The 23,585-nt window shown below is 43.0% G+C and overlaps 1 protein-coding gene across 1 annotated transcript in view; it reads left to right on the top strand.

Moving 5' to 3' along the window:
• The window catches only part of FAH (fumarylacetoacetate hydrolase), a 183,846-nt gene that overhangs the window by 62,799 nt on the left and 97,462 nt on the right, over positions 1-23,585 (top strand). Inside the window, exons 2-6 of the mRNA XM_078682934.1 lie at positions 6,071-6,181; positions 7,473-7,594; positions 12,178-12,227; positions 15,629-15,719; positions 21,529-21,626. Of these exons, the coding sequence (XP_078539060.1) occupies positions 6,071-6,181; positions 7,473-7,594; positions 12,178-12,227; positions 15,629-15,719; positions 21,529-21,626 (472 nt within the window). The remainder of the gene's footprint in view (positions 1-6,070; positions 6,182-7,472; positions 7,595-12,177; positions 12,228-15,628; positions 15,720-21,528; positions 21,627-23,585) is intronic.

The following is a 23,585-nucleotide window of genomic DNA, read 5'->3' as shown; positions in this document are numbered from 1 at the left end:
CCTCCAGATCTAAAAATTTCACTGAGGTAGAACTGATTCCTCCAATAAATTCAAGATTGATCTAATTTGTGTTTAAAACTTCCATGTATGCCTGTGCTGACTCAACAGATCCTCTCCAAATTAAAAAGAGGTCATTGCTGTACCTGTGCCATGTGACTATCCTGGCTGTCCATACGCTGTTGGTTTTGGGCCAGGCCACCTGCTTTCCCACCAGCCCACGAATAAATGTGCGTAGCTGGGGGCGAAGCAGGTCCCCATGGCCAGACCGGAGATTTGTCTGTAGTGCTGATCTTGATACAGAAACTTATTGTTATTCAGACAAAACTCTATCATTTCTAGCAACATAGTGTTGTGTTCAGTGTATCTCGGAGGGTGACTCCTCTGAAAATATTGTATAGCTGCCAGGCTATCTTGATGTGCAATACAACTATAGCGACTGGAGATATCGAAGACCATTAATGAAAGTCCGATTCCCATTTGATCTTTTCTATATGTTGTAAAAATTCTTGTGTCTCTTATATACGATGTAAGTCCAGTTACAAATTCGCTCAGACTGTAGAAAGATAAATCTTCCATGAAGCTTCCCTGGGACGATACGATAGGCTGACCTGGCGTTGATGGTAATCTATGATACTCTGATGATCTCCCTTCTTGGTGGTCTTTTCATAGAATTTCACATCAGAAAGTTGGCACAATGCTTCCTGATATCTATCTATCTCTATACACACACTGACAAAACCGAGGTTAGTGACATTATAGCTGGGTGAAAATGTTAGTGACCGTGTAACGTTTAAACTCAAGAAACCACTAAAATTCACTAGTTTTCAGTAACTTTATCTTACACCCCAGCCATGCACAGTCTTGTCATCAATGATATAATTTCAGTCGTTGCAGTGATGTTATCAATGTCGTTATATAGAGCATGTGAGATCAAAAAGGATTAGCCTATTTGTGAATTTACATAGACTCAAGACTGTAAGACAGGGTACAAACCCTTTTGTTTGTTCATGAAGCCCTCACCCACCAACCTGGTTGGTGGCATGCTTCATCATCGGGCCCACCCAGTGACAGAGTGTGTCCCGGGGGTGCTTTGACGCCTGAATACAGCGGAGCAGGTATGTTTCTGAGTGTGCAGTGTAGTGACGTGAAGGTGAAAACTTAAAAGCTATACAGGGGTCCCAGTACCCGAGGGTAAATTATATTTTAATAACTGGGTCACTGTTAGCATTAAAAAAAGGCTGTTGGATGTTATAGGAGTGTTAATTAGGGTCTCCTACATCCAGGTGTATAGAGCATGTCATGAGTGATGCAATATGCAGGATAATTTGCTGTGCATGGCCCACAGGGATCGTCCCTCAGCCCCACCGCCTTCGACATATACATGACACTGCTTGCCAACATCATCCGTTCACAAGACATCTCCGCTGACATCACCCAACTCCTCCTCTCTCTGACAAACCAGACAACCGCCACTAGAACCAACCTCACCAACTGCATGAACATAGTAGCAGACTGAATGCGAACCAACTACCTGCAGCTCAACTCCGAGAAGATGGAAGTACTGGTCTTCAGCAACAAGACCCCCCAATGGGACTCCATCTAGTGCCCGTAAGAGATAGGACCAACACCCACACCCACCTCCACATACCACATATGTGCCTATTTATATAATCTTTTATGTGATTATTTTCTGCCCTGATGAAGTGTCTTTGTAACATGGAACAAAAGGCGTTGGCTGGATTTTATCTTGTATGCTATACATGATCAATAAAAGATGATGGAATAATCAAATGGAACATGGAGTTCTATCCTGATGCACCTTCCTAATGTTGAAAAAATGCTGGCTCTGGTTCTCAGTGGCACTCAACAGCGGCAAACGCCGTAAGAATTGTACACAGGACATTCACTTTGATATTTTTGATTGAGGTGCAACATTTACAGTCCGCCGCTGAAATCTTTGCTTTTGTGTAGTGAAGGATTTTACGTCTATGCCTCTGTGAACCGTATGTTCTATGTACAAAATTGATAATTAAAGGTTTAAAAAACAACCACTTGGAAGACGTAGCTGTTGTTGAGGGAGGGCAGGGTGCCTTTTGTTACGACGAGTTATTTGTATCTGTTATAATGTCATCACCCAGTTCTGACTGCTGTAAGTGATACACATGGTAGCAGTAAACAGGAGGTCAGACTGTTTGGCAGTACCACCAACATAGGGGATTATCTTGGAAAAAGTTAGGTTTTCACTTCTCGTCTGAATTTGAAGTGCCCCTGAATACTTGGTCTTTTGCTAGCAAGAAATTCCTGAGTTTTGCTGTTTTGAAGGAAAACGTGGTGTCTTCTATGGATTACTTTTTGTAAGGGTGATCCATGGTGCTGATCCTGAGCTTAGCATGAACTGACATGCTAATCTTGAGCAGTGTCCTGTTCTGTGAATATTGTTTTAAGTTCAACTTTAGTTATGATGGTCATTTCCCCTGGGATGTTTTATGAACTATGCTGAGTGGCTTCAACATGAATTGCTTGGCTGTAGGTAAGGGCCTGCACAACTGTTGTCATACGTTCCCTTGTTTGTAGACACAGGAGACCTCTTGTGTGGTGCTGTTGATTATTTGTACTTTAGTGTTCATCAGGAGGTCCAACACAAATGAAATCATATGCTTCACCAGAATTCTTTATAGTATTCCAATACTGTTCTTTATTGCAGAATCTGTGTAGATGTCTTCATTTCATCATAAAACCACAAAGTTAAAGAGAGTAAAAAATAAAACAGCAAGCACATGGTTTGAGAAATGTCCTCTTTCTCAAGGCATTACAATTACTTGAACCTTTGATTTAAACGCTTTGGTTTTATTGGTCAAAGCTCAATCCCACATTTAATAGGTTCACTTTAAAATTAAAATTATCCCCCAAAATATATCATCAGCTGTGTTGAGATCTAATCCTTCCTTTCGGACACCTCAATTCTGTTAGTTGGTGCCGGGCTATGGATCCTCTTCCCCCTGGAATGTAGTTTGTTTGTCAGGAGGTTAAGGACCCCTAGATGTCAGTTGTTGACATTAGCTGACTTTGGAGATCTCAAGGGTGAGGCTAGCTTGTGGATTTTGTTGGTATCTGAGGTACAGGAACATTCTTCTCTGTGTTTTCATGGTATAGAAAGTTCTGATAGGTAGATAATGTATAAAAGAGGATAGAAAGGGTGTCCCTCAAGATGCCACAGTGCAGAGTGTGAGTAGCTGATTTTAAAAGTGGCAGACTTTGTTCTGTCTTTGAGGTAGTGTGTAATACATTTTAGTGTGTTGTCGTGTTCATTGAGATGTTGCAGTCTGAGTAGTTGCATGTGGTGATGGCTGTTGAGAAGTGCAATACTACTGGGGCAGTCACTCCATTCTTGACGACAGTTAAATTTAGGTTGTTCCATAAGCATTTGATTGCTGAATAGGTGCTTCTGCAAGGTCTTAAGCCACATTGTTGATCCTACAATAGGTTTTTCTCTTCAGTGGCATTTGAGAGTAAGAGTAAGAGTAAAGACCACTCTTTCAATCAGTTTTACTAGGAATTGGCCTGAGGTTTCCTTGATTGAGTCAAGTGTCGTCTTTTTCAAAAATTGTCTTCAACTCAGATGAGATGGACCCTTGTTCTAAGGATTATTTGTCAAATATTCTTATCGATTTCCCAGCATAGGTTGTCAGAAGAATAGTTTTAAAGACTTTTGTGGGAGCAGTGTCTGTTGGCGATCCTGATAATCGGTCTTTATAAGGCTGCAGAATTCCCCCTCCGAGAGTGAGTTAGTTGTAGGTGACAAGAGCTGGTTGATTGACTGTGTCTTTGTGGATGTCTCAGTTGGCGGAGGAATGTTGGCTGTTTTTCTTTTGCTAAATGTGGTCCTCTACTTTTTCAGTTATGAGATTAACCCTTTAGGGATTTAATTGCAGTAGGCTTTAGAATGTGAGGTCTCTGAGATGTACCAGTCGAGATTGTGGAATACCACCAGGACCTTGTGTAGTTCTTTGATGGGCAGTCTGCATCCATTATACGTACGGAGTAGTGTTATCTTGTTGTAGATCTGATTGGTACTCTGTAGGCTCTGTGATAGTAACACAGTAATGTTTTATCTTTTCCATCTCATAAATTCCTCCATCTGTGTTGTAGGATTCTCAGTTTTTCTTATTTCTTTGATATTCTAGTAGCCCCATGTCACACTTTTCGTGAGTTGGGTCTTGCTTGAGTTCTTCAGTTGTATTTTGTTATCCAAACTAGTGGAAAGCCAGCTGTAGATCGCAGCAACTTTTTTGTAGTTTGCTTGTTCGAGTTTTTGGGAGGTTCTCATTCAATATTGGGAGCACCAGTTTATTCCTTTATCTATGTGTGCTTTTGTTGTAGGTTTTCTTTGAGATTTTTCTTTTGGCTGGAAGATTGATCTTCAAAGCAGTGACATGGTAGTCCACTTGGGAGTTGCTAGTGACTAATGTATTTTAAGGAGGGGGACGATAACATCCAGAGTGTGTCTGGTAGAATGGTTAGGTCCCAATACAGTTTGCTTGAGGATAAGCTCCTCAAGATTTGATGTCAACTAGGATACACAGTTACTGGGTTTATCGTGTAGTTCCTACTTATCCGTAGGTTCTGCTCATTGTTTGGACAACATAAATTAAGGGCTTGGTGTCAAGACTGATTCCAGACACCCCTGCAGGATATGTTGGCCTATTGACCAGCTAGCTCACAGTGCCACTGTAAGTCCCCCAGCTTTCCAGGGAGCGAATGGTTTCTGGCAATCACTGAACATGACAACCCTGACCCCTCGGGGATCGTGGAAACAGTACAGAACCTTTCGCTCAGTCACTCATGCTCACTTATTCTCAGAGAAATATACTGAGAATACACAGTGGGACATTTTCAATAATATTTATTGAACCAATATTATTCTTGTATAAAATACATGTACTGCAATGCTTAGTAGTTAGAAGCAGATTAACATGATTACAAGCACTGAAAGACTGAACATTAGATACATTTCTACCATGGTGCTGAAGCAATGAATAGATGCAGGCATATATATAAAATACGTTAATCTAACGTACTCCTACGATGCAAACCCTACTCTGAGTGAACCTGGAGTGTGTATGGGTTTAGAGCCAAGAATCCCCCTAAGGGACGATCCAACCCCATTATCTGATCGGATAGAGTGAAGGACCCCGTCTTTGTCTTAAGTTGGACACCCCTCGCGGAATGTCAGACCGGTGCATGGTGGATTCTCAGCATGCACGGACCTTCAGTTTCAGCAGAAGTTCCTCCTCTCCCAATCTATCGGGATGCCTATTATATTATATTATAGTAAAAAGCAGCCTTCGCGATGTGCACATTAGATGTTATGGCTATGTAGATAGCCCTGTCGCCCCGTGGGTGAAAATAGGACGACTTTTGTACTTGGTGCGTAGAGAGGCCTAGGTCATGATGTTCAAGGCATCGTTATGATGTTATGCAAAGTTGGATGTGTAAACAAGGAACTTGCAGAGAAATTTGTGCAAAAGTTCACACCTGAAATGTTCTTCTCTAGGGCAATGTAAGAAATAAGCTGCTTCACCACATGGGCCTAGCTCTGGAATATAACATTTTCTCAATGAAGTTTCTCATTAGTGTGTGTTCTGGATGTTTCCCATTCCTTATCGTGCATCCACACTTCTCCATGTTCTAGAAGATAGTTTCCAACCTCTGGCTTGTATGTGGACTCCTCTGTGTCATGCAACATGTTTCCTCACCTCTGTCTTGTAGCCTTAATCTTTTGTGTTTAGGACCTTGCTTTTAGCTATTTCTTCCTTTTTTGCATATAGCTCATATACTCTAATAGGTTTTTTGGCACTCATAGCAGAAAGCCTATCTTCTACCATGAAATTAGAAAGTGACTGAGAAAATAGATAGATGTTCTGAAAGCTAATATAGTCTCTCTGTATTGCTGTCTCGTTCAGTGTTCAGAATAATTTTACTTACCCACTGTATTGTGTCCTCTCTTCTGTATTCTAGAGGATGTTCCTGACCCTGTACATTAACTATCTATTTTCTCTTTTTTTTGTAGCCTCGCCGGAGGATTGGCGTAGCCATTGGCCAGTTCATATTGGACTTGAGCGTAGTGAAGCATCTGTTCCAAGGGCAATTCCTCTCCAAGCATCAGGATGTCTTTGATCAGGTGGGTTATATCTATGTGTCAAATGTTAGTGCCCAATTCTGGAGGTGAACTGGCCTATCGAGCGCAGGAATGTTTGACTGTACAGTCCCTTTTAAAAGGGGTAGGTCAGAGACAGCCACCTCTCGATCTCTGTTTTTAAATACGAGTAGGACATGGGAAGAGTCACTCAGAGCCATTTGGATTCAAATTACCTATATGAGTAGGGTATTTGGCTGCTTCCAGGCAGGTATCACTAAAAGGTTGATCTCGCTGGAGTGGAGTCATTCACATGATAGTACTGTTGATAATACTCTTCTGTCAGCCAGACCATGTCCTATTTCATGCACATTGATCTGCAAGTCCATGCTGTTTACATTGGGGCAAATAATCCACAGAAGTATTTGCAGTTGACAAAAATACACTATCTGAGCAGCATCCCTTGCTTGAGATTTGTTGGTTTGGTGATTTGTTGTCTGGAGTGTTAATATTTGGGTTTTTTATGTTGTAGGGGCCCAGTACTTTCTCAAGGTTCATCATGAAGAGTTATAGTACCTCCAAATCAGTTCATTTTTTTAAATGTCAGAATAAATTCATCTGATTTCCCTACCTACCACAAGAATCTCAGAACCTCCATTTGCACCCGCCCATCTAGGCTTGGTGGGGCAGGCTCATACATGCTCGAACATTCCATACTTCCATCCGCTCCAATTATTTCTGTTCCTGAGCAGCACTCTGGTTTCATGATCCATTTCTCTGTTCCCAGAGACGCGCCATCCACCATCCCTCACAAGGGTGCCTTGATTTCTAGTGCTCAAACCACCTCCCAGTGATCTTAGTTTCTTGCAGTTCTGTCTCAGAAACTTACTCTCCATCCTGCACTTCTTGATTTTCTGTCAATCTCATTGCTGTACACACTCCATTGCACTTTCCCATGTGCTCCTTGATTTTTTGACTTTAACCCTTTCACCAATGTCTCCTGCTTCATATATTTCATCAATCCAGGAAACACATGAGCAATGGTAACACTGAAACTGCAAAACTGACCGGTTAGGTGGTTCTCTCAAGTGATCCTTGTATTTATCCTTACATCAAGTGTGATGCCTGGCATGCCGCAGTATAATTTCTCCACTACCTACCTCGCCTGGCTAAGGTTCTTCATGGTATCATGCTCTCAAAGGCCTAAAGTCTGCTTTGCTCCAGAAGTCTAATACATAGCTCGTCCTACTTCAGTGCACCTTTGCTTGTGCCACACGTGTGGCTACTTACTGCTTGCCAAGGCTGCACATTTGTCTTAAACCTATATGTTTTGCAGCCATCGCTCAATAAGTTCATGGGACTTGGCCATGGTGCCTGGAAAGAAGCAAGAGCTGCCCTGCAGAGACTTCTGTCCGCCACAGAATCAACCCTGCGAGATGATGGAGCATTAAGACAACGGTGAGTACAGAACTATGTTTAATAGGCAGGGAGACAGAAAGAGAACAGAGCCTAGGAGCAAACGGAGTCGAGAGACCAACAAAAGTTTAGGGACATATCTGAGATAAGATGTAGTATGTATGTATATAGTATTTGTATAATGCAAACCTTGCATAAAGCTAGCGGATCACAGTACATGATCAAAGATCAGCATAAAGATGGATGAAGGTGGGCGCAAACCATAAGTACCTTGGTAGCACTAGTACTTCTCCCCAAATTCGATGTAGCTCATCATTGGAGCTCACCTACACCTCCCCCACTACAAGAATGGACACATGGAATGGACTGGTGCGCCAGGGCACAAACTGTATATAAATCTAGGGTCTATCCCCAGAAACGCAAGAAGATATGGGGCACATGGCTGAACTTCTCCTTGACAGTAGGGATATACGCAACATCTACTTTTCATTTATATATGCTTTTTCCTTTCTCACCACATTTTCTTTCATGTAATGCTGTAATGTCAAATCTTGTTTTCTGTTTTTTGTCATACTGTTCTATCACCAGAAAATTAATAAACAATCTTGTAAAAAAAAAAGCTAATCATAAATTAAACGAGTAGTAGGAGAGGAAGCAGGGTTATGGACATTTAATGAATTGTGATGTAGTGTTCTTTTAAGGGTGAGTCTTCAACTCTTTCCTAAATTGGGGCAGTGTTGGGAGGTCCTGACAGATATGGGAATGTAGTTCCAGATCCAGGGTGCATAGATGCAAAAGGCCTAGTGTCTTGTTTCTTCTTTCTTTACACTTGGTCTGCAGTCTGATTGTGTGCTGGCTGCGGGTGTGCTGAGAACCACCAGAGATGGTGAACGTATCTGCAAGATAATCAGGGTTGCTGGTTGTGATGACATTGTAAAAAAATGCAGCGGTTTTTGTAGATGGTGCGGGCCGACAAGAGTAGCCAATGGAGTTCCATCAGGATGGGACGATGGAGATAATATTTCTTCAGGCCCTAGATGAGACTTTCTGCAGTGTGTAGGATGCCCCTCAGGGGTTCCAGCGTCTAGTCTAGGAGGTCATGGAGTAGGGTATTACTACCATCTTGATGTGAGGGTACAAGGTCTTAAACAGCAGTTCCAAAGTCACTTTCTGGAAAAAACTGTTTGACTTTCTTTAGAAGGGAGAGTTGGAACCAGGCCATCTCTTTTTTTGGAGGGGGGCGAGGGATTGAGGGGAGGGTGAAGTTGGTGTCCAGGGTGAGTCCATGACTTTGCATTCAATGTGAGATTGGGTTCAAAGCGATCAAGGTTCTTCCGTTGAGCCAGGTTGATACTGTATCTTATTTTTTGTTCTTGGTAAATATAAGGAATTCTGTCTTGGTTGGGGTGAGCTTCAGGTAGGCGTTCGATATCCAGGTCTGGATGATGTGCATACAGTGTTTGAGCCATTGGATGTCTGAAGCTGAAGAGACTTTCAAGTGCAGTTGAGTATACAGTACATTCTATAACCTCAATTGGCTAGGAACTCCACTGGCATAACATAAGGCATGGCACGCTTCATGGAGACCACAGTAGCACCTCATTTTTCTAGGGATAATCAAGATAGTCTCTTGGCATGTTTCAAACAATCAGTCAGGCTTTATAAAGCACTGCTAATCATCCGTTAGGGTGTCCAGGCGCTTGCAGGTCTCGGCAATGCTCAATTGAACAGCCAGGGTGTGAGGGCTCTTCGGAATTCCAGAAGTGAAGAGATGGTCAGGAGCTGTGTGGGGGAGGCTCGTCCACTTCTGCTTCGGTAGATGCGGGGAGTGTGGGCAAGTGATAGGGAGGTGGGGTGTAATCTTCTCAGCGGTTGGTGGAAGTTCGGTGGTGGTTAATGTCGGGTCCTTGATTGTGTTGAGCCTTGTGTGTGTGGGTCAGTAGCTTGAATTGGCATCTCTTCTGTACAGAGAGAAAATGGAGTTGGCGGAGGTGTTGGGTGTGACATAGGTTCGTCGGGGGAGGTAGAGTCTGGCTGCGACATTCTGTATGGTTTAAAGTCTCTGTAGGAGGTGTGCAGCGATTCCTACGTAGAGAGCTTTGCCATAGTCTAGTATGCTGGTGATGGGGGGCCTTTGTCATAGTGCGTCTCGTGTGTAGGGGTAGCCACTTGAAGATCTTGCGTAGCATGCGCAGAGTGAGGAAGCATGTGGCGGAGACTACGTGGATCTGTGATTTCATGGTAAGCTTGTTATCAATGATTATTCCGAGATTTCTGGTATTGTCCACGCGTGTGGGTGCAGGTCTCGCTCTGATAGCCACTAGGAGCTAATCCATGGGTTGCTGTTGTTGCAGAAGATCAGAACTTCTGTCTTGTGCGCGTTCATTTTCAGATGGTTGTCCTTCATCCAGTCGGCGACCCTGGTCATACATCTGTGAAAGTTGGCCCTGGTGGTGGTGGGGTTTTTGTGAGTAAGAGAATGAGTTGGGTGTTTGCTTAAGATATTATCTTGAGATTGAGATCTGACGATATTGACCAACTGGGTCATATGTGTTGAAGAGCGTGGGGCTGAGATGAGCCCTGGGGGACACTGTAGACAAAATCCTTGTGTTCAGTGGTGAAAGGTGGTAGGCAGATCCTTTGTGTTCTACTAGTGAGGAAGGAGGTGATCCATCTGAGTGCGTCCCCTGGGATGTCGATGTGGTGGAGTCTTTTGATCAGCGTGTGGTGGGATATGGTGTTGAAGGCTGGCAAGAGGTCGAGGAGGAACAAAGCTGCCGTTTCTCCTCGGTCAAGGAGGATTTGGATATAGACAGTGACTGCAATCAAGGCGGTCTCTGTGCTGTGATTGCTGGATTGGGCGGTGTTGAGTAGCTGGTTCTGTTCCAGGTGTCGTGAGTTTCTTGTTGATAGTCTTTTCCAGTACCTTGGCAGGGAATGGGAGCAAGCAGATTGACCAGCAGTTTTTAAGATTGTTGTGGTCTGCGGAGAGTTTTTTGAGTAGTGGTTCGACTTCGGCATATTTCCAGGCATCGAGAAATGTTGCAGTGGCTATTGGGATGTTGAGTTTGGGATGAGTTTGTGGTTGATCCTTTGCTTTCTGACGATGAAGATGTGATGTAGGCATGGGTCTGTGGAAGCTGGATTTCATGATGGAGGTGGTGTCCTGTGGTTCGTGTCATTAGCCTTGGGAATGGGACAAATAGGTAGAACCTGGTGCCATATCCCAAGTATCAGACATTTCATGGGCATACCATATACCTGGATTGTGCTGGATCGTTGCAGGACAAAGTTTGAAGGACATAGAAAACGGATTGTGGCAGCCCTTCACAGCCAACCCCCAGATAGCTGTATTAGTCAAAGTGGTACTTTCAGCGGACTTGTCCCAATGGCAGAATGACTAGTCTAAAACACCCAGTGGGCTTCTCCCACATAATGTTTTACGGTTGGCAAAGGTCTCCTGCACCACAGGCATGCCACAATAGATTCTCCTCAATGTGGGAAAAATCATTATTGGTGTAATTCCGTAGTGGCTAGGGTGCCCAGTTATGTCGGTCTCCCCTATCCTGCTTGTCCTAATTCTCCACATTATCTTTCCCAGCTCATGAGTTTATAGTCCGAGGCAATCCCTGGGTATTAAGTCACCCTCTGTTACCTAAATACTTTCCACTGCCAACTGTGGCTAGCGCTGGTGTCATACTCTGAGTGGCCAGGTGGCACACACTGAAGGCAGCCCCATACCAAAATGGCTCAAAGCTCTGCTCCTTTTCTGTCCATCCTCCTGGTCTAGCTACTTCTGGGTTCTTTCTCCAGTGCTCAACTCCGCCCCCATAGACTGGGCCTAACCTATTTTTCCCACTTGCACAAACCCATAATGCATCTTCTTGCTGGCTTTCTTCCTTTATTTGACTCCACCTTTTAACTCCGACATGTTTGTCCTGCTCCCATGTTAGACAGCACTTTCCCAATCTCTGCTGATATAATCATTTGAGCTTTGTCACATCTATAGAAATGTATCCCCTAATCTGGGTCTGCTGCATATAACTTATGTAAGACCAATGCGAGGAACAGCATTTATGGTTACTCGGTTGTAAACGGGGTGCACAAGGGAGTAACAGTGTAGTTGGGCGCACTGGTATATACTGGGGACTGGCAGGAGAGATGCAGTATTGATAGACATTTGGGTATGTGCAGGGGGAGGCAGGAGAGGAACAGTATGTGTGGTCATTCAGTTATGAACAGAAGCTGAACAAGGAGTAGGAACATCTTTGGGTCCTCTGATATTTGGATGGAAGGAGGGCAGGAGGGTGGCAGTGTAAATGTGCACTTGAGTTTGTGCAGGGGGTGGACAGAGAAGGCCCTGGTGTTAATCACAATGGAGTTTTAAAGCGAAAGGGGCAGCCTTCCATCTGCACAGCAAGTACGCTTGAGAAGAAGGCCCGAAGGCGATGTGGAGAGGCGACAAGCATTACAGGTACAAAGAACAGTAAAGCAGAGTTTTCTCAAATGCACCTAGAACAGTGAGGACCAGCAGGCAAAATTGGAAGACTGGGAAGAGGTGGGATGCATATGGACTTTTTCATAGTAGTGTCGCAAACTCTAAATGGCATCTTTTCTCATCACAGGGCCTTTGTTCCTCAGGCCTCAGCCACCATGCACCTGCCCGCAGAGATTGGTAGGTATTTCCTATATTATCACGTTTATCACTTGGCCTTACTAAGATCTAATGTGGAATTGAGTTTCCAGCTTGAAATGTTGACCGTCCTCTCCAGAATGATTTATTTAAGTGGCCTTGGTAATGCCAAACTTTCATGTAGTAGCACAGTGTTCTTCTGTCATGCCGGTTGGTGGAGGGGCTCTCCCTCTATCTAATAAGAGGCCAGGGTATGCCACGAAAAGTGAGCGCCATAGGCTCTCCCTTTTGGCCGTGGATGAATGTTGAGGTTAGATCTATTGGTTTTTATTTTTTATTTGTATCGTTTTATATAGCGCTGGCTAGACCCAGAGGTATCGGAGTGCTTTACATGAGCAGGAGCAGTCAAAAAAGCAATAGTTCAGAGCAAAAAAAAACCAGCAGTCAAGAGCAAGCACATCTCTCATTAAGTTAAGGGTGGCAGAATTCTGGGTGGTTCACAGGTTATACACATTTAAATAATAAAATGGGGGTAACGACTCCGAGCAGAAAAAGAGTATCAACAGGGAAGAACAAATTCCAAATAATAGTGTGTTCGCAGTCCAACCCATTTCATCAATATTCGTGAGGTAGACGCTAATTACGACGCACTACATTTGCATTCCATTACAGAGATTGTGGCCTGCTGGGGTCAGCAGATCATCAAGGTCTTTGGTAGCATTTTAAATAAAGAATTTTTTTTTTTTTTTTTTAATGCAGGCCAGTTTCCTTCAAGTAAACCGGGCTGCATTTGTTTTAAAAAAGAAAGGGGTTTTGTTTGTTTGATTGAGAGTTGGCAGTACTCCCATGCACCACTTCCATCTTTTCAGCAGACTTTTCTTTGTTTAATATTCAGCAATGGGAAGCGGTCTTGAGGTGAATTTGTGAATAAGTTAGTACCTCCTTTTACGTGTCGTTAAAATTTCAATTTTAATGACCGGAGTCCAGTCAGACCTTAAGGAATCGCTGTTTGGAATGGATGCCTCAAATACGCCCATTCCAAATAGCGATTCGTTATGGGTTTCTAAAGCCATTTTGCAATGCAGTAACACATTATGTAATATGATGATGTTACATCAGCCTGTTCCTAGACATACACAAGAATGTGACGGATGTCCTCACACCCAGTGGCAACTGGATTAGACTCTGCTGTTGGCCTGTGCCTGACACTCTGACAGTCTCGAAGTGCCTACCCCGGAGGTCCTGTGGCCTTAGAAATGTACTCGTGGTTATTTGGGTATCATAATTATGTTTGGAAACGTTTGAAAACTATTCCTCCAAAGCTTCAGTGGGACCCACAAAAAAAGGATCTGACTGGCAGTTCCACAGCATCACATTGAATTTCAGCTGTGTCCCACTCAAGGGTTGCCGCATGTCCCAAAACGTCGTATTCTGTGTAGGGTCTTAGAACATTTTCTACGAGAAATCTCCTAAGCTCCAGAGACACCAACTTGCTTCAGGCATCAGGCCTTCAATTCCACAGCAGTACTCACAATTTCAGCTGGGTCCCGCACGTGGGGGATTTTTCTTGTCAAAAAGTGACAAAGTCCTATTTTGCCTACGGCTGTGTCAACGGCTTTGTCCCAAAAAGAGATAAAGTATTTTTCTGAAGTGATACTTGGAAACTTTTTCAAACTTTTGTACTTTCAGACTTTCACCGGGACCTATCCACTTTGTGTATCTGACCAGTGGCGTAACCTGCGTGTCATAGGCCCTAGTGCAAGGAAGGAAATTTCCTCCCTGGTAGTTGTCTGAATTAAATAATACAGTAATAATCTGGGTTCAATGGGCCTCTTGACCCCAGTGGCGCTGCACCAATGGAAACTATGCCCTTGTGGCTGACCTGAGCTCCTTCGCGGTTGACCTGAAATTGCGCCGAAGTCCTGATCTACCGTTTCCATATAGATCATTGTCACTTGTGATTATTTGGTACTATTTTTAATTAAATGTTTAAAATTGATATATCTGGATCCACTGATTGGATTTTTGTTCTTTTGGTATCATTTTGTTTATTAAAATTGACTCTGTTTATAGTTCGGTTTGGGAGTTTTATTGTTTTGTATTTTGACTTTATTGCTGTTTTGGTAATGCAAAAATTGTTTATACATTGCCCTTTTTTAAGCCCATCTACTCTGTGTCGTAGCTATCAGGGAGTTTAACGTGGGGTAATTTAGTGAATTTGAGGGTTCGCCCTGACAAGTACTGGTATCATTCCTTGATGTAGGCAGTCACCCAAATAATAATTCACTTTCTTACAGTACATGAGAAAAATCCATTTTGCATTCTCAGACCCTGTGATTTTTTGCGAACCGTAGCCGTTGTTGCTGCAAAATAGAATTTTTTTTCCATCATGCCCTAAAACTATAGATACACTAGGATTTGCTTGAAACATTCAGCTCTTGGCAGCCTGTGACTAACAGATATCACCCATGTGACACACTGTATTCTTGGACACCAAACAATCCCTTGTTCGTACCTTTCCCACAAAGTCTCAAATAACTGAACTAATCTATGTGTAAAAGTGTAACATTTTATTCTTTTAGCAGTATTAAAAATGTTTAAAACCAAGGTATTTCTAAAATCTCAATCTGACCATTTCTGGTGCTTGATCACAAAGATGATTTCTTGATATATCCAGAAGCACAATTTCACATCAATGTACATACATTAAAAAACACATTATCTCATCAATATCACAATTAAAATAATCACAGATATTTCAAAACCTATAAATATCCAAGTATACGAAATTCTAGAACTATAGGGTTGTCCGCAGCGTTTTGGTGGATGAATTTCAATAAGGCTGCCTTCTTCAGGACTTTATTTATATGACAACAGTGGTCTGTTTACTTTACACAAAATGTATTATTTCAGGGAATCCGAGTCATGTCCATGTCGCTATACCCCATTCTGGGAACAAAATGCATAACTGCCAGATTTGGGTGACGGTATACCATCAGGAAACAAAGAATCTGGGTCCTGGTATCCCGGCACTTTAAACCAGCAGACTTGTGATAAGTACTACCCAGGAGCTGTGAATGTCCTTGGATAGCATGTGGTCACTTGGGCCACAAATTACTCTTCTTCCTCAAGAACCTTTGTCCAAGAAGCTCACTGTGATAGATAAGCAAATAATTGCAGAATCTCAGCGTCCCATTTTCCCAAAAAGCAGAACCTCCCTCTAATCTACTGCATGGTGGGTGACTCAGGCCCACATTTTGTTTCTGGGTAGTGCGTCGGAGCATATGATTTTGCTGCACTTTCTCTCCGGATTCCTTGTTCTGTTTTAACTTAAAATACCTCCTGTTTCAATTTAAAAGACCTAGATCTTGTTGCCCTCATTGTATGCCATGGTTTTGTACCTTATCCCATTTCAGAATTTTCTTTTGCTGCTTTGTTCTCAGGAGACTACACAGACTTCTATTCCTCCCGGGACCACGCAACAAACGTTGGCATCATGTTTAGGGGGAAGGAAAATGCGTTAATGCCCAACTGGTGAGTAAAGAGCACCCCTGCCACCCTGATAAGAGATCCTCTGAAGCCTACTACCCTTTTTCACCAAGGTAGATTACTCTGGTACACAAGAAGTTTTGAACATTGTGTTACATGATTTGTTGACACCGCAGACCCCATCGCTTGGTGCCACTATTCACTGTAACACAACAGAACTCCATAGACTGCCACTCATCTATGGGATGTGCCAACTTCCTATTACATGCCTTCTCATAAACTCTGATGCATGATCCTACTGTCCACCAACAACCTTTGAGATGCAAGATTTCGTAACCAATAATTGCATTTCCTAGAGCACCCCATATTTTTGAGATGTATGTCTGGTACTTACGTTAACAGGGAAATTTGAGATGCTCAAAGTCACTTGCATCCAAAGACCTGTGATAGAGTGCCCTGTTGACTATTGTACATGGTAAGCTAAGCCTGGTGCCGCCATTAACATGTGATGCAGCAGGCCTAGTTAGGATTTGCTTTCTTTCTAGGTCATTTGAAAACTATTGTTTACTGGAAGCAAAACCGTTTTAAATTGTATAGCTCGTACCTGAGCAATCATTTTGATATTATATGCATGTGATTTTATGGTGTTATGTTTTAGAATGTAATCAATTGAATATGCTGCTTTCATTTGATATATTTTTCTTGTGTTTTAATGAACTCGTTTTGCTTTGTAGGGATTACTGATTCAATATTTCCATTTACGCCTTCTTTACCTTTTCGATTGTTCCCTCGTTCCGTGGTGAAATTTGTATTCACTTATTCCTGTTGGTCTCCTTTTTCAAGATAGCCACTGTCACTACCTTCAAAGCATACACAGTGCAGCTCCCTCCCCCCCTCTGCACCCACAACTGTAGTGGTGCCACTGAAACTATTAACCTACAGTTAGCGAGTGCGTTTATACGGTTGCTGAACTTCATTAATTCATTAATATGAAACTACTCTACCAGCATCTTTTTTCTCCCTGCTAATTTGATGGTGACACTGATCACCTGTTAGATCTTCAGAGACCGTGAAAGACCGAATCTTTAACCAAGACAACTTGACGCTCAGTTGTGGAGTGTTACATTTAAGATGTTTGTCCAACCATTGCTCTGGAATTTTAGATTTTAAAAACATTGTTTTATTCACTTATTGAGTACACAGCATAGACATCCCCTCAATGACAGAGGTTTAACGCACATTTCTGTTTACACAGTACAATTCCTAGGCAGGGAATGTTTTTATCCTAGTGACAGAGCCGCATTCACCAAGCATTTCCCCTGATCCCTCTTCGGTCAATACATCAAGTTTATTCGTCTTCACCTCCCTCATTGTGGTCTATTATCTGGAGGGCCAGAGATATGTCCATTCAGCAAGGTCTTCTGTTACTTTATAAGCCCCTCAAGACTGTTTTAAATATTGTTCATCAGCTAAAGCCCACCCTACTAAATATTTTTTCCAGCCCTCTAACCCAGGGACTTACAGAAGGACCCAATGTACAGCAATCTGCTTTTTCTCCACGAGCCCCCCCAGCCGTAGCTCTCACTTTTGTAACCTCCTTTTACAATGTTTCTCTCTGACCATATATTTACAAACATGTTTTAATTAAATTAATCGTATTTATATCCGTTATTTTGTTCAGTCATTACCACTTCAGGGGAATTTTATGTTTAATGCAGAGGTGCAGTTGGATTTGTTTCTTAAGATAAAGGTTATCTGACAGGATCTTCATATTGCTATACCTGAAAGAAGTAAACTCAATCAATGTGTTTGATTAGATAGAAATGGAGAAGTAGTAGTGATAGTTTCTGATAAGAGTTTAAGGTAACTCCTTTAACCCCTTCCGTGCTCATGACGAGCTGAGCTCGTCATGAGTTGTGCCGCTCGCACGCTCATGACGAGCTCAGCTCGTCATGTAACATGGCTTTTTGAAAAAAGCCGCGCAGCGCAAAAATAGCCGCCGCACGCATTCGGTTAATAAAATGTGTTAATGTTCTTCCTGATACTTTCCGCTGTCTGAATCATGTTTCTTCAACTCAAGCAATCCGTTTTATTCTGCTAACTCAGTCACCCGCCCATCCCTCTGCCTCCAAAGTCGTATCAATGATTTAATTGCAAACTACATTGAATTAGCAGGCACAGTAACCATTAATTGTGGTCAATGAATCCTAAATGTAGAGTTTAGCTTCCATGCAGATGACCCTGCAAATATATACTTTATAACATTTTATAACAACTTAGTGTGAAGATCATGCTCTGCCCCAAATGGTACACTCTGCTGCTTGTTCTTCAGGTACCTCAAGATATTCGTCACAAAATGACAAATGAGCCAGCTGTGGTTAAGAGAGTTGTTCTGTCTCAAACTGTCAACCTCTGTAGTGCGTGCCAGTCCCTCAGCCAGGGACGACTCCTGGTGGCCGACCACACTGGGAACAGCACCGACACCCACCGACCATGCACGCAACCTAGGATTCATCCTAGACTCTTCCCTCTCCATGTCTAAGCAGGTCAACGCCGTCTCCTCCTCCTGCTACAACACCCTCCGCACACTCCGCAGGCTCTACAAGTGGATCCCGACCGAAACAAGAAGAACGGTGACACAGGCCCTCGTCAGCAGCAGACTGGACTATGGCAATGCACTCTACGCAGGAATCCCAGACAAACACCTACGACGACTACAACTCATCCAAAACGGCTCCGCCCGACTGATCGTCAACGTCCCCCACCGCAGCCACATCACCCCCCCACCTGAGAGACTTACACTGGGTCCCCGTCGACAAGAGGATCACCTTCAAGCTCCTCACCCACGCACACAAAGCACTCCACTACGCCGGACCAGCCTACCTGAACAGCAGACTCAGCTTCTACACCCCCACTCGCCAGCTCCGCTCCGCCAGCCTCGCCCTCGCAGGTGTCCCCCGCATTCAACGAACGACCTCCGGCGGCAGATCCTTCTCCTACCTCGCCGCCAAGACCTGGAACACCCTCCCTACCCACCTACGGCAGACCCAAGACCTACTCGCCTTCAGAAGACTCCTCAAGACCTGGCTCTTCGAGCAGTAGCGGCACCCCCCTCAGCACCTTGAGACCCTCACGGGTAAGTAGCGCGCTTTACAAGTACTCTGATTGATTGTTAACAAATTGTATGGCACAGATTTGACTTGCAAGTAGCCATTCTTAACATTAAAGCCTTGGATCCCTTTCTTTCAACTTCAGAGTCAAATTCTTATCTGGAATATTTTACCAACCATCTACTCACTTTACACACACACACCTGTACTTAATACAATAGGAAATTGTAATTACAGGTGTAATGCCTGGCCTAATATAGAAAACAGTTGTGAAAAACTCGACACGTTAGGCTAAAAAAGTTGCGGAGGAATCATTCTCCCAAAGAGCTCATGTTATCAAAACTTGAGATTCAATAATATGAGTTGTCTAATTGTAGCAAAGTCTATTTTTCTGAGTGCTAAGGTTCTCATTGATCTAATTTTACTGGGGAATTTTTACATTAGTAAAGGACTTTACTAATGGTGTGGCTTAGCTCAAATGTGAAACTCTCGCAGGAAGTATGTGACAAACTTGGAGCTTTATTCTTTGTGAACATTACTGTTATTCATAAAACAATTCATGCAGTACAAACTCCTGACAAGTTTCCTCTTAATGCAATTGAGCTTGCTGTTAGCAAGGCTGACATTCCCATATCGCCCTTTATCTCTGAAAAGTTAGTTAACTTCTAAATCTAATCAAGTTAGGATCACCTAAAAGTTCTATTTCTTTTCTCAAGTCTCAGACTCTTGCAGTAGTTCCCTTAGTCATGAAAATTATTAATCTTTATTTTGACTCAGAATGTGTGAGGAGATGCATAGTTAAAATCCTGCTCGAAAGATTATTGTTTATCTTTCAAATGTAACAAATTATAGACCTATTGCCCTTTTGCCAACCTTAGTTGAAATTACTGAAAGATTTATGGAAAAATTGCTTAAACTTCTGAAAGGCAAAGCCCTACTGTATTAATCTCTTCCGGGACTTCTATCAGGCCCTGGGACAGCAACGGTGCTTACTGTTATGGATGAGTTAAGAACGACATAGGATACAGGAAGTATTATTACAGTTGTTCCGATGAATCTCTCGACTCCATTCATCACAATTGGCCATAAAATCATGGTCGAATATCTTGCTGTAGCTAGTCTAAGGAGTTCTGCCCACAACTTGTTCCCATTTCTATCGAGCAGAAACCATATAGTGAATGCCTAGCCTTTCAAATAAATCAGCAGTTTGAAGTCTCCAGTCAAGTTCCCCAAACCCATTTATTGTCTCCTGTCATATTTAAATTGCATGCAGAGCTTTTAGGTCTTGAAGATTTCCTGGCTTGTAATCTCTCTCATATGCCAATGACAAACAGTTGTTTGTTAGATTAGACCAGCAAATTGACACAGTAAATTGACACAGTAGAGGAGCAGCTTAAAATGTTCTGTGGTTCAGCAGCCAATTTTCTTTAGATTAATACCTATAAAAAGATTGTGTTCATTGTCAGCAATGTGCAGCTGTATGGTCCCAAATAATGTGGCCCTCATGTCTGCAGCCAGTGTGGAAGGTACAAAGCTAATGTGGCTAAATGTATTTATTAATCCAAGACCTCACCTTGGACAAACCAATGAGCACAGTGCCGCTAACTACCATATTCAGCATAGATTCTCAGTTTCCTGTACTCCTCCCCAACCCCATTCACTAGTGGTCACTGAAAATCAAGGGTTAAGAGAAGATATTTTATAGAATACTTGATGCATTGTGGCATTCTGCCTGGAAACTTTCTTCTATTGACTGGGATCTCTAAACCAAGGAATAGTAAGGAGTGCACGAAGATCTGAGTGTTAACGAAGGCAATCAAATAGAATAATATTTTTCATAGCCTCCGATGTTATTTTGAACATGGCCCAGTACTACACTTTGTTTGAGCTATATCCCTGCAAATTTTTTTTTTAATAACGCTTGTGTGCCGTTTGGATAGCTATATTTTTGCTGGTGGTTACTTTGTTATATAATATGTTATAAATGTGCTACTGTCTCCTAGAGTAAATCTGTACTGCTTGACCTACCTATGAAGGTTCATGTGTAAAGGGGGAGGGAGTTGTTTATCCAGTTGCAGTACAGTAATATCTGAGGCACCTGCAGAAGATGACACCACCCACCTCAGATACTGCATGGAAATCACTGACTAACTGCCCTGTTACCTGGAGAAAAAGGTTTCCTATCTGTGATGCACGAAACACCCTGAGTCTGATGCTCGCCATCACGAGGCTCTAGTGCCTGATGAGCAATACCCGATACATAAGAGAGACTGGTGCCCCAGAACCAGTGATACACAAAAGACCAATGATGCCTTTATTGACCCGAGAGACACAAGATCCTGTGTCCCCCATCAGCTGGGGAGGTCTGTGCCCAATAGCTTGGTGCCTTCAGTAACCTTAGACAAGATGCCAGCGCGTGCTGTCCTTTTTAGCATGAAATGCATGAGACTTCACTCTGGCTCTAACTCTTGGATACATAAGACCCAGGTCACGATGCCTCCGTTTGCATGTGGTACACTACACCCAGCTAATGATGCCCCTTTAACTTTTAATTAATAGGACCATTAAACTTCAGTGCCTCCCATTTGTATGACGTGAACATGAGAAATATCTCCAATCTTGTGACCACTAGTTGCATTTAAAACACCAAGATCATCTTTGTCATTCAGTTGAAGCACCTGTAATACTCCGAGTGATTAATATTCTGCTGACACCATAAGGTAAATAATTAATTATTTCTGCAGGCTACACTTACCCGTTGGGTACCATGGTCGCGCCTCTTCCGTGGTTGTTTCAGATACACCAATTCGAAGGCCTATGGGACAGATGCGCCCCGATGATGGTGAGTTGTGGACATTTCTAAAACTTTAGTAAGCATGCTTTGTATTCTTATCTTAGTTTAATGTTTCTTGTGACAGATACCTATTAAGCATTATGTACACCACCTTTCATTTCAACTTACTCGCTGTCCTCCATTGAATGTATTCAGTTGCCCTGAAGAGTTAATTTAGTAACCCATCTTTTAAGATTAACACTTAGTGCTGTGACTCTCTAGGCGTTTTTGGATATTATCCTTCATCAGTTGAGATAAAACACTAAATTAATCTGGGGTTGCTGAGAAAGCTGCCACAATCCTCTCAGCAAAAACGCAAGTAAGCGTTTAAAGTGAACTGCATTTACCATAATGCTAAGGGGTGAACTGTGCTGGGAGATTAAGCAGTGTGCTCCCCTCCCCCCTTAAATTTCATTTAAGTTTTGCCTCATGATTCAGTATGGGTACTTTTGGGGAGACCCATGATAGAAGTGAAAATTGCAGCACCCTATGGAAGAAGAGAATTCTCTGCCAAGGTTTGCATGGTGTTTCTCTCAACATCATAACCTCACAGAGCGAAATGCTGGTCATTTTGTATAACTAAGTTAAGCCTTGAACCAAGTTGCAGTCATTTCTAAAGTTGTGCTGGAAGATTTGATCTTTGGCTTCGATGTTGAAACCAGAGTCGATCAGACTTGCCAAATTGTTTATTCAGATATAGAGGAAAAACTTCTTTTGACGTGCCTAGAGGTGTTCCAAAGATTTGTGTATAATTGCCTAAGTTTCCATAGCCAACAAGGCTCCAGAGTGACTGGCCCCAGGGCCACAATGTTCTACATAATGTACCTGGGAAAAAAAGCACCCTTACTTTGTCAGCACCACCGGCTTCAAGTCCGAAACCATATTGCTCCAAAATTGAAAGACATCTTTCCACGATCAGCCGAACATTTCTCCTCAGTTGTATGTTTAGATTCCATTGGAGCTGGAAACTAAAGAAGAGGTCTAAATTGTGAAATTGCTTTATTGCCCTGTAACTCTGTAAACATATTTGATTTGTTGCTCCCTTAGCGGGAATTACTCAGGAATTTAGGCTTTGTTCCAATATCATACGCTGATGATACTCCGCTCCTACCTTCTTTTGACAAAAACAATCCCAACGGCCAATCTACCTTTTTAGAGGGCATGGCGGCTAAAGCTGGATGAGGAACAACTTACTCCAGCTTAATGCGGGGAAAACAGAGATCATGTTGTTTGGAGATGCATCGGTGAGGTGGTCCCCAGGGTGGTGGCTAGTGGAATTAGGCGCCGCTCCGGCTCCCAAACTGGTGGTCAAAAACCTGGGAGTCCGCCTGGATCAGCTACTGATTATGATGGAGCACGCCGCAACCACCATCAGTGCATGCTTCCATGTGTTAAGTCTTCTCTGTAGGGTATTTCCCTTCCTTCCTCCGACTACTCTGAATACCCTCAACCAGGCACTGGTGCTGAGCCGCCTAGACTATTGCAGTGCTCTGCTGATTTCAGCTAATGAAACCTCATTGAATAGATTTCAAGTAGTCCAGAACACCGCCGCTCGCCTGGTCTCCAATGCTCACCCCCCAAACTGCCTCCCTCCCTCTTTTGCAACAACTGCATTGGCTTCCTGTGCAGCAGGGGATCAGATTCAAGATCTATCTGTTGTATTGTGCACAAATTCCTGAATGGCTAAGGCCCCAGCTACCTGGCAGATAAATTTACCAACTATCTGCCGTCCAGTTCCCTTCGCTCAGCCACCAAATCTCTACTCCTTTTTCCACGTTACAAAAAAATCGCGCTTAGGTGGTAAAGTCTTCTTCCACCTAGCCCCCTTTTATTAGAACTAACTTCCCATCCATCTGCGACAATGCCCAGAGCACTTACAGTTCAGAAGGCTCCTCAAAACTGCACTGTTCTAATTTGTTCCTCTTCTGTGGCCGGCTGTATCAATTCCATAGCACGGAGATACCCCTT

Source organism: Lissotriton helveticus, chromosome 3_1, assembly GCF_964261635.1.
Source record: "Lissotriton helveticus chromosome 3_1, aLisHel1.1, whole genome shotgun sequence".
Classification (NCBI taxonomy): domain Eukaryota; kingdom Metazoa; phylum Chordata; class Amphibia; order Caudata; family Salamandridae; genus Lissotriton; species Lissotriton helveticus.
This window is presented reverse-complemented; position numbering and strand designations above follow the sequence as displayed.